We start from the raw sequence: 16,946 nt of genomic DNA on the forward strand, positions 1-16,946 counted from the left end.
GCCGCCGTGGCCTAAAGGATAAGACGTCCGGTGCATTCGTATGTAGCGATGTGTCGGTGTTCGAATCCCGCCGGCAGTTACCAATTTTTCAAATGAAATACGTACTTAACAAATATTCACGATTTACTTCCACGATGAAGGAATAACATCGTGTAATAAAAACCAAACCCGCAAAATTATAATTTGCGTAATTACTGGTGGTAGCAGGTCTTGTGAGTCCACACGGGTAGGTACCACCACCTTGCCTATTTCTGCCGTGAAGCAAGTAATGCGTTTCGGTTTGAAGGGCGGGCAGCCGATTTATTAAAAGTGAGACCTTACAACTAATGTCTCATGGTGGGTGGCGGCATTTACTTTGTAATGTCTGGTAACTACTTAGCATCCGGTGGACTGTGAGCTCGTTCACTCATCTAAGCAAAATAAATAAATAGAATCCTGAGATCTCGATCTACCATCTAAACGTGGCACACGGTATAAACGTCACAATACCTATGAGCTTTGGCAAGCCCACAAAACCAGGAGGCCGTGAGGAAAACTAAAATTAAAGTGACATGTTATTTAAGATGCGATCCATCCTTTCCAGATACGATTTCCAGCTCTTCAACTATACTATAGATAGTTATTACGAGATAGTTCAAGGTGACACGAAGCACGGATGAATGGGCTCAGGATGGTACTGCGAATTCATTCGAGGTTCAGACGAAAGCCTGACGAAGTAATTCATCGGACGCCATAGCCGATTGATTGACTTTTTATTGATCATTGTAACTAGCTAAGCGTTACGTTTAATTCATAAAATATCGTTACTGGTTTTTTTTTTCCGGGGATTTCTGTGTTTTGTCGCCTGACCTTTTTAGAACAATTTTAGTTTAGATTACATTTTTCTAGTTTAAGATTCTAGGTCTAGTGTCGTATTTTTAATGTCTATGACTGGTTTGTTGGTGATATAGTTGTTTTTCAATACATATTTTAATGCTTACGAGTAAGAATTGATATTTGACAGTATCATTTAACGTTAAAAATAGCTTAGAATTAAGTAATATAGTTATTTCTAGCATCTTTAAAAGTGATTAATTCATTGTACTGTTGTTGTTCTTAATGTTCATGTAACTGATGTTTTGAAACTTTAGTTTGTTTAATGTATCGTTTTTTGATAATAGATTCCATCCATGTTTCATTGTAGGTTCTCATAGACATTTTAATCGAATTTTAACTAAAAGTGAGAAACTAAAATACAGACACATCTATATATGTAAGTAGTTGTATTATGCCGTTAAATTTTAATAGAAAGCCATACTACATTTTCAAGAAAGAAAAAATGGATGGCCATATTTTCTGTCAGGCTTTCAATAATTCAATCAGTATAGGCGTGTGTATTCACTAAAACGAATATTAATTGAGGTGAATTTTGTGTCTTTATATGACAATTAACATGACACTGGGTAGTGGTTATTTACGAATAAAAGACCAATCTTACAGCAATCGAATGAAGCCTGGAATACAATTTTTTTAAGCTCAGAGAATCAAAGGTATTTTAAAACAATCGTCCAAAATCATTAGGAATCAGATTAAATGTGAAAAACGTTTAAAAAGTAGTACATAGACGTAAAGGCAACGAACTCGATAAAGTTTATTGCGATATGGAATAGAATCAAAATTAATAAATTAGGATTGTTGAGAAAATAAACGACCTAAGTATAGATGCTGTTGAGATTTAATATAAAATATAGTAAGTATACATAGTTGTAAAGTAGGTAATAATGAAAACTTAGATCAGTACTTGTCAAACGGTGTCATTATAATAAAAATATGCAGATGTTCAGATCAAGTTTATTCAAGTTCAATATGCAATACTATGTTATCAACCAGCAGTTTTATCGAATACGTATTAAATAAACAAAAAACTTTGAATATCCGTTATATTGTTGCCTGGCAACAAAATTAATTTGCTGCCTTTGCCATTGATAATAACAATAATGTAATAATTAAAATCACAATAACAACGTGATTTATCCAATGAATTTTGAATATCTTGGTAAGACCAAAGACACAATATAGGGACATCGTTTATATCTTTTCAGGAACGAATCAAATTTGTAAATATTTTTAAATTATAGTTCGTTATAAAAGCAAAGAAACAAATTTTAGAGTGCTTCCATAATGAAGATAATTTTATAAGGAAATTATTAGAGTAATTGTAAAAAAAAACGTTGACAATCGTGCCTCAAATTCAGCCTAAATCACATAAATAAAATAAAAACAAATATGAACGTAATGTACTAAGTATTGGATAAGTAAAAAATTTAAAGTATGTGTACCTTACTTTTCTGTGTACAACGAAACGACATTACGTTATTGTCATATTCCGTCATACTTTAAAGTTATACGTACGTAATCTGAAATATCTGTAGTATTTTGTTTTTAAATAGGCGAATTAAGAGTGCTTTACTGTTTCTAGCGCTCCTCTTTGAATAGAAATAAGTTGTTATAATAAATAATTCCATAAATTGGTATTTACCCATACCTATTTTATTTTACAAAATTTCAATTATTTTGTAATCGTTATTGCAAAGAGATGTTTTATTGTATTTTATAATTCCAGAATTAAGAACGTTCTAATTTATGGTGTATTCGAGATTAAGTGCTTAGGCTAATTTCAATGTTTTAAATATGTTTGTATGGATGCAGTTTGTTTATACAGAATTAATTGAAACCATCGACCAACCTACTAGAATATACTTTATCGATATGTAACATTTTAGAAAACAATTTTAGAAGTTAATTATTAGTTTGATTGTTACCTGTCCACTGCCTAGCTGGTATTTAAGAGGTTATCTGTGTGCTTAATGCAAGTTTGTTAAAGTTCGCGATAGCGTAAAAACAGCGCCCCTAGCGGCAAACGTAGGCGTTCCAACTCCATACAAATTTGAGTTAATTTTTACGCTATCGCGAACTTTAACAAACTCGTACTAAGCACACAGAGCCCATAAACTATATAACTCGCTTTGGAATGACGGCGATACCACCTTTCAAACCGTATAAAGAGGCAGTACACTCGTCCCAATCAATGCAAGTACGCAATGCTCCTCCACGAACAGTAGAGATGGGAATGTGGTGAGAACTGTGTGTGAACTAGAAGTAGGGGAATTTAGGAAAGAAAATAACTTGAGAAAATTAGTTACGGACGAATGATTATGAAGTAGCTAGAGGAAGCCAGGTTTCGCACACTTATCGCTAAAAACCGGAGATAATCTAAGCAAATTGTCATGTTCTGTTTATTCACAATTGATTTTCTTTTGCAGTCAATTTGTTATTCACTTTCAATAATTAAGAGATCTGATGAAGTTGAAGCAAAAAAAAACACGTAAAAATATAGAAAATGTTTTGCACGTATATGGATCAATTGAGTTTGAGTAAAATAAGAATATTTTCGACTAGTCTTAGTGAGTACATACTGTAAAGTGATCTTAGCAAAATATTCTTTGCATTTATCATGTAAGTACAAAAAGAGCACATTACATATTGTTAGAAATTATAAATTTTATAGGATGTCAGTAGTTGTTAAGCTCGATGCACATGGAGCGATCATGTTGGTGTTAGCATATTAATCAAGGTGCCAGAAGGCACCAACAGTTTTAACCGACCAGAATAAAAGCTCACGCATTCATCCCATACATACTGACAGTACCGTTGTATTGAATATCACATATAGTTCCCACATTAAAAGAAAAAAAGATCTAGGAATCCACATACCTAGTTCTGAAATTTTTTTTTTCTAATAAGTGTCCTCCGAAACATTCTACTACCGGTCAATTAAAAAAAAGGGAGATTTTCGAAATTGCTTCATTGTGATAACCAGCAAGTATGATCGAGGTCCTCACATCCATATTTGCCGAAAATTTTAAGTAATTATTGTTCTTGGAAAATGCGATGAGTATAAATAAACGACGTGGAGTACTATTAGATCAAATTCAAATAAATTTCCATGAAAATCATTAAAATCCTTGTGCCATACCTATCGCTCTATGTGCATAGATTAAATATAAATTACGCATACTGCACATTGAGGTTTGTAATGCACCGAAAAATATAATTTTAACAGTAGGGGTCTCTTGAAGGATTAAATAGAAATATCGCACTCAGTACCATAGATAATAAATACACCTATTATTCTCAGTACTTGCAAGCCATTCAAATAGAAACACTTTTTCTAATGTTTAATATTTTGAATAAGTATAAAAATTTAGACCTGTAATTTCTGTAGTAAATTAAATATGAGCTGAATTAACTTAAGCTTTTCAACTTATAACAACCCATCGTAAATTTTGTGGTCCACGGTTACCCAAGGCCTTGAATTTAAAAGAATAAAACGCTAATATGTCAAACCTCAATGACAAACCACATAATTTAGAATACGGAATGATTTTAGACCAAAAAAGACATGGCCTATGATTGTAATTGTAATGGTGCTATAGTCCTATAGTAATTGATCTCACATCAGTATGAGGTGAATGAATTGTTGCTTAATATGTATTGAGTTATACCACCAATAGGCGGTTGTCTGTTGATAATGTAAAACAAATTTTAATTAGTACTTATAGATGAATAAATTAATTATTTCATAAATGTATTGTTTTATTAATTGCACCTCGTCTGCTTTATTGTTACAATATTGACACCTACTAACATTATTATTTTACCTTTGTTAGACCATTTTTTTAAAACTGCCTACTGTGATAATTTCATTATTTATTTATTTAACTTTATGCACAAGAGTATAGTGAACGTTATGGTATCAGCCCATAGATAATATATAGACTAATACAGTCTCTACTAGTTAGCTAGACAACAAAGAGCAGTGTAGTAGTAGGTACTGTTGTAGTAGGTTCACAGATTTATTGTTATTATAGTGCCTGTATTAAAAATTCAACATCTTACTAATCGATAAAATCAACCTTTTTTTTCTGGCCGGGGGCCGAACCTCCTACGAGGTCGCCGCACCTAAGAGGCGCGCGGGATATGTGGGACTGGTCCGCGACTGTGAGACCGCGGTCCCAAGGATGTTTTCAGGGCCCTACCCACTAAACGACTCCTCTGCACTCTTCGCCCAAGCGTCCGATCTCCTCCGAGGTCAGAATCCGGATGAGGTAAGGGGTTTACCGCGGTGAGCACTACAACCAGACGGCGCAGCTCACCCCAAGGACACCCGGCCGACGGAGCTTTCGAGGCTAGTCGAAGGCTCTGAAACGTCGGCCGTCTCGGTACGGCAGCCTGTCAGGCCGCCCAGACGGTGCTGCTGCTGGTGTCTGCCCCGCTGGACCAGAACGAGCCTGCCGGGTCGGGACGCGATACACCGCCAACCGGTTGCTCTCTTTGGCAGGGCCCTAGAGTGCTGGTAGCGCGCCACAGGGCCTCTACCGCCTCAGGTCGCCCCTTGACCTTTACCGGGGGGGATAAAATTAACCTACCTATCTCATTTGCATTTAAAATAGTAGTGTTCAAATTGGTTAAATTCGATTTCTTATTATCCGATTGATGATTAATATTATTGCCTTCTAAATAAATTCTAAATGAGGCAGAAACTAAACAAAATTCCTAAGAATCATCAGTTCACACCAGGAAAATCTATTAGAATTATATAGAATTAAAGTTATAGAATTTTTTTAAATATTTTAATTTATCATATGTAAAAAAACAATACTTTTTCCTTATGTAACTTGGACTAGATGCATCGGAAACTGTGGCACATAGTCCCGTTTCACTTGTATCTTGGTTTTATTCCTGTGAATAAACAAAATTAGTTAATGTCAGAAAGAAAGTAAAAGTGTGAAAAGGACTACGAAAACTGTACTAGTCGTAATGATCGTTCAAATATGATATATTTAATAGTCAATAATTTCATTTTATCTTAGTTTCAAAAATATATTCCCTATTTTAAACATACTATCATTTTTTCGGTTATTTTATTTAAATATTGGACTTTAAAGTGATAGGGGTCCAGGAGGAAAGGTGAACTCTTTACTAGTATTAATGGATGTGACTTAGCTAGAGTCAGGGATCATTATTCGTCAAATACGTAACTACTCAATACCAGATGCGTTCGTTAGTTCGTTGTCCATCTGGTACAATAAAAAAAAGAAAAAAAAAGTCTGTTTTTTTTTAAATTTTTTTTTTCTTTTAGCGTTAGTTTAGAATGTATTAATACTTACTCAGTCTTTTTCTTTCTTTTTGGTGTCTCTACAATATTTATAGGATCTGTTGTCAGGATCACTGGTCTAACTGAACCAAAGAAGTCGGTGATAGGCACTTTACTAGGATCTCTATTGAATAAATCTTTTCGTACTCCCACTGTCGATAAGCAAGCACTTTTCGGACATACAGCCAACTGAAATTTAATTTTTTTTTTAAATGACAGCCAATATTTTGATCACGCAAAAATAAAGATGTAAAATGTTAAGTTTTAATTATTTTATTTTACTTTCCTTTGAGATTATTAGGTATTTTCATCATCAAATACTGCCTAAAATATAATACTTGAATCAGATAATTTGGAATTAATTAAGGACGCAGACAGTTTAGAACTAATCAAATACATACAAATTCCGACATAGTCCTTTTGCTGTTAGGGTGAACATTTTCCAAAAACTCCAGCACATAGTATGTGTATCTATCAATGATGTATACACCAATAGCTGAATCAACATGATGCTGAAATAAACAAAGAAAACTTACATCATTTTATGTCAATTAGAATATTTATGAGTTTTAAAGCACTACAGTGAGGTTTTATTTTTTTATTAATTATTAATATATATATTATTATTATTATTATTATTATTATTATATGAGCAGCACTCATTTGATGCAAAGTGGTTCTCAAAATTTTATAATGTGAATGGCATCAAGCACTTTCAAGGCATAAGGTCTATAATTTAATTCTATTCTCAGCTGGGTGATTGAAGCAGAACATATTAATGCTTGGCAACAGAGATAAAGAGTATAGCGGGCTACTGGCGAAAGCTTCCAATACGTAACACTGGTAATTAGGCTAGTTTTTTGCAAGTTTGATTTCTATTACTTTTCTTTTAAAAAAATATATTTTTATTTGGTTGTAATTGTTTCATAATCAAAGTTCTTAGTAAACAAAATAGTAATTGAAAATTTTCAGTCTGTGCATTTAAGCACATAAAATCCTGTTAAAACTAAAAGTACTGTGGCATTCTTCAAGTTGCTTGTAGATAAGCATCATATCTACTCATCACATTTCCTAAATATGTTAAAATAAAAATGCAAAAAATTACTCACAGAAAGTGAATCTTCACCGACTAAACTACTTGCGGTTGCTAATATATTTGGTGAATAAAACTTCTCATACATTGATGAAGCTTGACATGTGTCTATTATGAAAAAAATTTCATTATATCTGAAAATTGTTTTAATAATATAATTATTTCCTGATTAGTGTAGAGTTTAACCCAGACCTGTGGTATAGTATTTAGTAAATAGCCACTTGCCTAATGAAGTAATGAATAAATTATAGATAAATAGCTTTAAGAAGTATTTCACAGGTGGCAAATTTTTTTGTACAAGCAATCTGTATCAATTAATACCTGTTTTAAAAAGGTTATAGAATCACTTCGCCAGTTATTGTGAAAATACATGACAAGGGCAAATGTTCAAAAGAAAGAAAAATTTCTCCCACAGTCTTACGAGAGGCATTAATTAATTTTGTTACCTTTTTTTCTGCCACATTTGTTCCAAAGCATCAGCAAGCTCTTGGCTGGTCACTTCTTCTGAGTCCTGAAACTTGAGGAAGCCGTCACCACCATGGCCTGTTAGGTAGATTAGTATGTTACTACCTTCATCAGTCAGTAATTGCTTGGAGCGAGGTGTGTCAGGTGGTACTCTGCCAGTTAGCAGACGGATAAAATTTTCAACTGACACCTGTGTAGCAGAACAATGGCTAATTTATGAAATTATACATTTTTATTTATTATTTTAACTGAAATAGATAAATTGAATTCAGTCATTTAATCTATGACTCAATTGTTCATTTACATTTAAATAAAACCAAAAATCTTGGTCCAATATTTACAAGAACAAACAAACCATCTAAACCAGCTCACAGTAAAACTCACTATACATATTATTATGGGCATAGTTGGGCTTTATAAGAGAAGGATAATATTGGTGAATTGTTGGTGTTTATAAATATAGAATTAGTACTGAACAACTTTTACTGGTGGTGGGACCTCTTGTGAGTCCGCACGGGTAGGTACCACTACCATGCCTATTTCTGCCAGGAAGCAGTACTGCAGTTCGGTTTGGAGGGTGGGGCAGCCGTTATAACCATACTGAGACCTTAGAACTTATATCTCAAAGTGGGTAGCGCATTATGTAGTAGATGTCTATGGGTTCCAGTAACCACCTAACATCAGTGGGCTGTGAGCATGTCCACCCATCTAAGCAATAAAAAGAAAAGCAAAATACAAAAAGTAATGCTTAATTGATAATAGCACCAACCTACTACAGGACCTATCATCTGCTTAAAATTAAAGTGGTTGGTAAGGTTTTTTTAATTTGCCTACAGAAGCACACGTCGTAGCGCTCGGGAAATATGGATGGATGGTACATGGCAAAAAAGATCTCTGGAAACGCACTGTATATGAACAAAGCGGTTCTAGGCAGTATGGATTAACTCTCCCTGGTAGCAGGCAGTGCAATGGTAAAAACGATGATAGCATGTCAAACAATTCCTCAGAGCCCCCATGGTACAAAATACAGAGAAAGTATCATTCCTTTATCATCTTATGACTGAAATATTCTGACTGAAAATATTTAATACCTCATAACCTCTATAATCTACTTCGACATCATCTCCATACACGTTGATCTGCTCATGGGCACTATTAAAAATAGTTGCTGGTCGGGGATTCCTTGGGTTACATGCCATATCGTCAGAAATCATTAGAATAATCTGACTGTCAGGTATTCCTAATCGTTTCACACTCCGATAAATCGATAAAACATTCGCAACGTGACGATAGTTAAACCAAAATCGTGAAGTGTCCACTAGCACAGCCCAGTTATTCGTGTGATTCGACTTCTGAAATTCTTCTGGTATCTGAAAGATTCAATTTTTCAGTATCGAATATTGCAATAAAATTTCATACTTCATTCTTCATCATACCTCGATTCCTGATGATAATGATAAATATAATAAATTAAATATGAATACTAGCATAAGATTTGTAAAAGCCATTCTCCTCTTCTTTCCTTTTTTATTTTATTAAAAATATCCAAGTTATCAGTGAAACATTTTCAGATGTTTCAAATTCTTTTGCTTTGTTTTTTTTTATGTTATGCTTTATCATTGGATAAGCATAGGATACCTAGCCCATACGTACTAATTTTTGAGAACAAACCTATTATTACTATGCGAATGTTTGAGTATTTAGCGGTTTTGGCTAATATTAAGTGTATAATCTATGGTTTTGGCTCTGCCTCTGGCATTGCTGACTTTTTGGCGGAAACGCGAGGAGTGAAGTTGTGTGATTTGTTTTATTTTGTCTATTTAGTGTTTCTTCGGGTTTAAATGTGTAATAATGGTGGTTTATTAACCGTTTAATATCTGTGAAAGTGCACAAATGTGGGAAAATGAAACAAAGCCGCTGGACGTAACTTCTCGGGATCCTCCAAAAAGTCCATTGAAAAAATCTTAGCAAATGTCCACCATTTTACTGAGATTAGATTTCATCTCTTATCATCTCATTTAATTTCATCCCAGTTGATTAATGTCTCAAATTAATCATTTTCATTTAATTTCACTCCATGATATCATTTTTCATAAAATTAAGAATATACATTATAATAAGATATGACTTAAAGGTCTCAGTTACCAGGTCATAAAATCTCATAAAAAAAAACTGGCATTGCTGAAAGCCATAGCCGACGGTAAACATCGGGTGGGTCTTATGCTTGTCTACCTACAAGCGCAAAAAAAAAAAATTACGATCAATATGAAGATAAATTTGTATATTTTTTTGTGAGCATGTGGTGTATGAATTTGGATGATTTGTTCCTTTTTATGAAATTAATGTTTATTCATCCATAACTGTGTGATTCATAGATATGTGTCAAAGTGCACAAGTGATGGAAATGAAACTTAACTGACTGAACACGACTTCCCGGGCTCTATAAAAGTACTTTGAACTGTTTGTAAATTCACCAAATTTCACTAACGGGCTATTTCATTTTATTTCATCTAACACTTATAGAATAAGATCTTGATTATTTAATTTTTAACTGATTTTCTTTTAATATTAATAATTAATTGATATGAGTTAACCGCAAGAGAGAGATAGAGAGACAGAGAGACAGAGAAGTCAAAATATTCTAATACATGTCTCACTCAGTCTCATGTGCGTGGATAATGCCCTCGCGCTCTTACCCGCAGAGGTATTAAATTGAATTTAGGGGATGATTGGCCCCTTGGATTGGTCTGTCTTTTTGTAAGAGGTTTTAAAATAGCTGTCTGGTGGACATATATAAAAATCAGCTTTCAGAATTTACGTTAAGCTAGGTCATTATTTTGGGCGCTTTAAAGCGTCTGCAAAACAATTCGGCCGACGGAAAGTGTCTGGGAGTATTGGCGACTTATTTTTAAGGATATTGCCTAAAATATACGTTCTTAGTACATACTAACACTACGCAATCGGCCACATTTCGTTCGTCAGAAAATACGTGACGTCTGGGGGCCCTGGGATCTTGGACTATTACGGTCATGCTTAATTTTAGCTCACTTAATTCCATTTAAATCGTTTAAATTTTTAAACGGTTACTTTGAAATTTATTGTCAAAGAATTGTATGTTCTATGTTCTTAAGCCTGTCGAATGACAAATAAAAAAAGTAGAGAATGTCAGCCTAACCTTAAATGTCAAAAAATAACGTAAACATAGATCGTAGTTTGTAAAATTGTTTTAAAATTAACTATGAGCAGCCGTAACCCCAACACGCTAATGAGCGTGCCTGATGACCAGTTTGATTATTTATTCAAAATAGTTCTCATAGGAGACTGCGGTACCGGTAAAACATGTATAGTGCAGCGTCTTAAATCAGGAAATTTCATCGAAAGACACGGAAATACTATAGGCGTAGACTTTTCTATGAAAACATTATTAGTCGACGGAAAGAAAGTCAAGGTTAGTTGCATTATATAAATAGGTTAATACTGCGTTGATTCTATTACGTCTAATGGCACATGCTTTTTTATTAGCTGCAAATTTGGGATACAGCAGGCCAAGAACGTTTCAGGACTATCACTCAGAGCTACTATCGGTCTGCAAATGGAGTCATTATCGGTACGTCAGAACCTCCCACTGGACAAAGTATTTTATAATGAATCATGAATATTAACAATTATAATAAATATTGTAATTGAATCCTGCTTTTCAGTTTATGATATCACAAAACGTTCAACATTTTTGTCCCTGCAAAAATGGATTGAGGAAGTGCGTAGGTATACGTCCTCCAATGTTATAGTATCTCTAATTGGAAACAAATGTGATCTAACAGAGCAAAGGGAAGTTGAATCAGATGAACCAAAATCTTTTTGTCGATATGTCCCGGAGATAATGTTTGTAATGGAAACATCAGCCAAAGACAATACCAATGTTGAAGATACATTCCGAAGTCTGGCTACAGAGCTGAAGGTAGAGTTTAAAATTATCTTTAAATGTTTTTATAGTTTCATTGAATTGAATAACTTTATTAAAATAACAAAATGAAAAATGTGGAGAATAAATATCATCGAACAAATAAGGAAACAGAGTTTTATGCTGTATTGATAAATTAAAAATCTACACTCTCTCTTACTGCATGTTGACAAACTGTAAAGATACCAAATAAATGAGAGTTTATGCTTAGTTATGCAACAAATTGCTGTTCTGTCTTTAGAAATAGCTCCCTTAAGCTCTACAAAATTATCTTCATAATATGTTTAGCAACTATTAGTCACACAGTGGTTGCCAAATTAAATTGAAATTTGATGTTGCTACAGCAAGCATCCTTAATACTCCAATGCACAATGACAATGTTGTGAAACACCTTGTAGAATTGTATAGTGAAAACGGTTAACTACAGAAATCATAAATTTCTAAATTTTAATTAACCGTTGTGCTTTATTTTGTACTTACACAGTGGTCTAGAAAATTTCGAGATACATCTTTTTTTATTACTCTAACTAGTAAATATCTAAATCAAATAAAAACACTTAGATTACAATTTTTTTATTTTCTCAAAACAAACATAATTACACTTTTTGTTAAAACCATTAAAATTATGATGGTAATAAATTGTATTAATTACATGTTTATTTTTAGTCTCTTGTGAATTTATGAAAATTTTCAGAGACAACATGACAACAGTGAAGGCCCACCAGCCGAATCGGACTCAGTAGTACTTGGAGAAAGCCATTCAATTTCCAGATGTCAACCTTGCCGCTCCTCCTAAATTTCTGCTCATAGTTAATTATTTGACTAACAAGACCTATCTTGTATAGGTTCATGTGCATTTTGTGTTTATCTACCTTTGACAATTACTATCATAATATGATTATTACAAAAAAAAAAATTAGAAAATTAAGTTCACAAATATTTAAAAGTCCCACAGTTATCTATAATTTTGAAATGTATACTTTCAATAGTTGAAAGTTCAGAAATTTAACTCATTATTGAGATTCATGAAGTATTTTTATTTTTTACCTTGGTAAGTAGATGAACAAGACGAGCATAGTATAGCCCTCGAGATGGTGAGCAGTCACTGTCGCTCGTATAGCTCAGTAATACCAGGAGCATAGCATGTCTGCTACCTACAGAGTGCACTGAATTCACTATTCCATCCATTGATTTTTTATCATTAGCATTCCCATCAAGCTAAAGTCATTCAATTTTAATAACTGACAATAATCTCACAATACTTAATTTATTTATCTATTTATCAAATGGTGTGATAAATGATAATTATGCATATGCAACCAATATATTAGACAAAATATTAGTATGTATAAATGCTTATGAAATTCACACATTGCTATTATAACCTTAATAACTTAATGTTTAATCGTGCATGTTGTGTAATGGTCACAAAGAATATGATACAATATGTAATGTGTATTAAGTATTTCATACAAAGTCACAACTAAATATTATATTTGCATATTTAGGACACACGCAAACGGTGTTATGCATATTTCTAAATCTATGTTTTTGTTGTCTTTTCATCTAATCGTGTAATTAACACAAATAACAGCTGATATATGCATCTATAATATGATCCAGCTTTACTTAATGAATCTCTATTAATTATTGTTAATTGTACTACTATGATATTTATATAATAGGGAAACGGACAACTCATACTTTTCACAATTGTCACGCAAACTTTTAAAAGCTTTGCGGAACACTCCGTTCATCATTAAGTGTGAGATCATATCATTGGGTCTAAAAGTCGTTTAACCATATGTGCCTTGTGTGATTTTCTTTAATATATCATAACATGTTTCATTAATATTACACTAAAATAGTAATTTAATATTGATCTTAATTTAATTAAGATTCATTATGATTTTCTTAATGTGTTTCATTGTTGTCCGGTTGCCCATTTTGTTGAATTTGTACCTACTGAAATCTTTAATTGTAGAGAGCAAAATGAAGGCTAGTGAATACCTAATGTCAGAATGTTTTGTTTTAATACAATATCTTAAATTTATTCTGTGAATTAAAATTTTCTTTGATATAAAATGCTTAAATTTCTGTAAACAATTGTTATTAAGAACTTAAAGCAATCCCTCATACCGAATGTCATTTGCCTTCATTTTCATCCAGCTTAATTTGTACAAATCGGATTAAGTAATTTTCATTGTTTTATTCATCATTACCGTTATCATCATTATGAAAATGAATAAATAGTTGGCTATGTTATGGTTATGTCGAATATATATTAATATGATTATCTGATATTATAACTTAAAGAGCAAATTAAATTTATATCCTGCATAATTTAAATAAACGAATGTTCTCTTAAATATTTTAGTGATTTATATACTGTGGCTTTAAGTCTTAATTTTAAGGAAATGATGAATAATATTTTATTTTATTTTTCAATTGATTTTTTAATAAGTTTCGAGAATGTATGTAAATAAATTGTAGATGTAAATCTATATGACCACCTAATCGGGACTGATTTAAGCCATACTTTAGTATGTACTTTTGGTGTAGGATTTATATTTATTTAAAAGTTATACTGTCCTATAGAAATTTTGGTGCATAGTGTTTAAGCAAATAAAACTATGTAGGTGAATACTTTAATAGATTATACAATTTTAGTTATGGTGGAAAGATTGATCTTTTAGATTTGTTCAATATGGTTTTTATTTTCAACAAGAACTGATTGCGGTTAGGAAAGTTATGACTTTTCATGCACTAATTTATGAGAAAAAAGTAAGGATCATAAATATTTCAAGAAAAAAATATTTAAATGGGTTAACTCTATTCATTTATTTCTAAGTATAATAAAGATAATAGTAAGTTATAAAGTTTGAAATACATCATTATAAAAATGTTATTAAATGAATAATAAATTGTTCTTAGTGTGTGTAATCCCTACATTACAGGAAAGCTCAGCATTCTTATTAATATTGCAATGCCTGCATTAGGTAAATTTAAGATAAAAATATACATAAAATGATAACTTGTAACTACGTTAAAATATTTAAATGTATATTAGAACTCAATGATTATGGTATAGAAATTAATACCTACTTAAAAACAAGATGTATAAAATGTGTATGTATAGCTTAGTTTTTGCACCCTTAAAGCATTCTATGAAATATCTGAATCTGCAAGCTTATGGACAAAATTAACAGACACAAGAAGTTAATTTAATTATTTCAATATATTTGCGGGTATTTTGTGATTTGCGGCCCTACGCGTTCCTCTCGTTCAAAACAATTGCAATTAGGGGAATTAATCTTTTCACTGATTTTGAATTGACATTATGTACAACACGGGGAAAATGTTATAGGTAATGTAATCTAAAATAAATTTAAATTAAAATTCTTTAAAAGTGGACTGAAGCGAATTCAATGACCTTTTAATTAGATTCTTAATTTAACAATGGCTGAATTTTGAATTAAAAATCTAAATATTATCAGTTGTCAAACAGTAAGTTATAATTATCAGTGCTAGTCTCCAAACTTTTATTGGTAAGCCCTTTATGTAATTTGAAAGCGGGAATCATATTTTGCTAACATTAAGTTTTCAGAGATAATTTGTTCCGCGTACAAAGCCTTGAAACGAAATTCTGCCCGTAATAGAATAAAGATCATAGAATCCGTTTAATTTTTCAAACGAGTTTTTAGATGAGTAGCTTAACGTAAATAATGCTTGTCGTGCCCCTAGGTGTTGCCAAGCTGCAGTGACCACTCACGATCAAATAGCACGTCCGCTAATCGTCATTCGAGAGTAGTAACAAATAATTTTAACTTAAATTGCAATGATTTGAGAAGCACTTTAAATGTTCCGTTCTGTAGGCAATTTGCGACTTATCATTATCATAGTGTAGTGATTAAAAAATAACTTCATATAATGTAGATTTAAGTGTTGCCCGATCAAATAATATGCAGTTGGTTCATATGAGCTTTAACACCTTCATAATAATTGTATTGTTTACTAGACATGTTTATATAAAGAGTACCTAATGTAATACCTAGTTAAATGGAAACGTATATGTTGAATAAAAAAATAGATTATTTATATTCACCGATTTTAGAGGCTAACGTGATCCGTCATTGTAAAATAGAGCGACAAGGATCCAAACACTGGCTAAAATCGAGACTAATATGCCGGCATCTTGTGAGACAACTTTGTAACAATTTTAGCGGCTCTAAATATTAAAGTACATTGAAGAATGCGTTTACTGTGATGACCTCCGATGAAAAAAAGCGTTTTAAAAAGAATTGATAGCATTTTGACCGACGCCAAAACTCCAACGTTACATCTATTTTCTTGCAAAAATGTCTTTCGTTTGTAACCTTTATCTTACCATCTCGATCTTGTTTAAAACTTTAAAGATTTTTTGCTTTAAAACAGTCACACAGAACTCTTTATTAGGTAAGAACTCATTACAATTTGAAAAATCTCAATTTCAAAATCTGAACAAATATAACGTTATATCTCTCTTATTGAGATGTTGAACCTTGTTGCCATTTTAAAAAAAACCTAGAATCTCATTTTGAGAGTTGTTAAAATAGAATGAGATCTATAACTATGACTACTTAATATAAGCTTACTAGAGTGGTATGCAATATATTGTTAATTTTTATAATCGTAAGACATGTAAAATTTTTATTTGTATAATAATTCATTCATTTCAAAAAATAAATATTGTTTTGAAATAAAATGCGCCATTTTTATATTTAGACACTAAAGTCACTTCGTTGCGATCATTGCTATTTATTTATCGGTAGTCTCATATAATTTATGGTAGTTTTCGTATCGATTAAGAATTAGTATTAAAGTTATTAGCTAATAAAATATGTGGTTAGAAGAAATACTTTTAATCGGCAGATAAAGCCTTTAATGATATAGTTGGGTTTTCAGAGGGGGTTACTTTTCCCTTTATGGCAAAATAGGTGTTAGTGCAGGATGTAATAAAAATCGTATTTTAAACTTGCACGGATAAGTATCATAATACTATCTATTTCTGCCCCGGAACTAATCTTGCGTTTCGGTTTAGAGGGTAGTTACGTTATAATTTTTTTGTTGTCTTAGCAGGCAGGCGAACGGACACATGGCCCTGATGCTGAGTGGATTCCGTCCCACACCGACGAAAGTAATGCCAGCGTCACAGCCAAGCCGCAGAGTGCTCCGCAAACTTCGTTTGTAGA

The 16,946-nt window shown here is 32.3% G+C and overlaps 3 protein-coding genes across 7 annotated transcripts in view; 2 read left to right on the forward strand and 1 right to left on the reverse strand.

Moving 5' to 3' along the window:
- The window catches only part of LOC101743861 (carbohydrate sulfotransferase 11), an 85,564-nt gene extending 80,938 nt beyond the window's left edge, over positions 1 to 4,626 (forward strand). For all 5 annotated transcript variants that reach the window (XM_062673997.1, XM_021352797.3, XM_012696530.4 and 2 more), the window contains one exon: positions 584 to 4,626. In XM_062673997.1, coding sequence (XP_062529981.1) covers positions 584 to 659 — 76 coding nt within the window. In that variant the 3' untranslated portion in view covers positions 660 to 4,626. The remainder of the gene's footprint in view (positions 1 to 583) is intronic.
- Positions 4,627 to 5,665: 1,039 nt separating this feature from the next.
- LOC733045 (phosphatidylinositol glycan) lies at positions 5,666 to 9,323 on the reverse strand (the record flags this gene model as incomplete). Its single annotated transcript, NM_001047037.1, is given in 7 exon segments — positions 5,666 to 5,781; positions 6,210 to 6,385; positions 6,598 to 6,708; positions 7,306 to 7,423; positions 7,736 to 7,944; positions 8,846 to 9,124; positions 9,191 to 9,323. Coding segments are annotated over 7 exon segments (1,038 nt in total). The 3' UTR covers positions 5,666 to 5,708.
- A 200-nt stretch (positions 9,324 to 9,523) lies between these two features.
- LOC101743709 (ras-related protein Rab-43) lies at positions 9,524 to 16,459 on the forward strand. The gene is made up of 4 exons (XM_004933341.5): positions 9,524 to 11,202; positions 11,277 to 11,361; positions 11,456 to 11,712; positions 12,410 to 16,459. The coding sequence occupies exons 1-4, from the start codon at positions 10,993 to 10,995 to the stop codon at positions 12,509 to 12,511; spliced, it is 654 nt and encodes a 217-aa protein (XP_004933398.1). The 5' UTR covers positions 9,524 to 10,992; the 3' UTR covers positions 12,512 to 16,459.
- Positions 16,460 to 16,946: the final 487 nt, after the last annotated feature.

Source organism: Bombyx mori, chromosome 19 (genome assembly GCF_030269925.1).
Source record: "Bombyx mori chromosome 19, ASM3026992v2".
NCBI classification, from domain to species: Eukaryota; Metazoa; Arthropoda; class Insecta; order Lepidoptera; family Bombycidae; genus Bombyx; species Bombyx mori.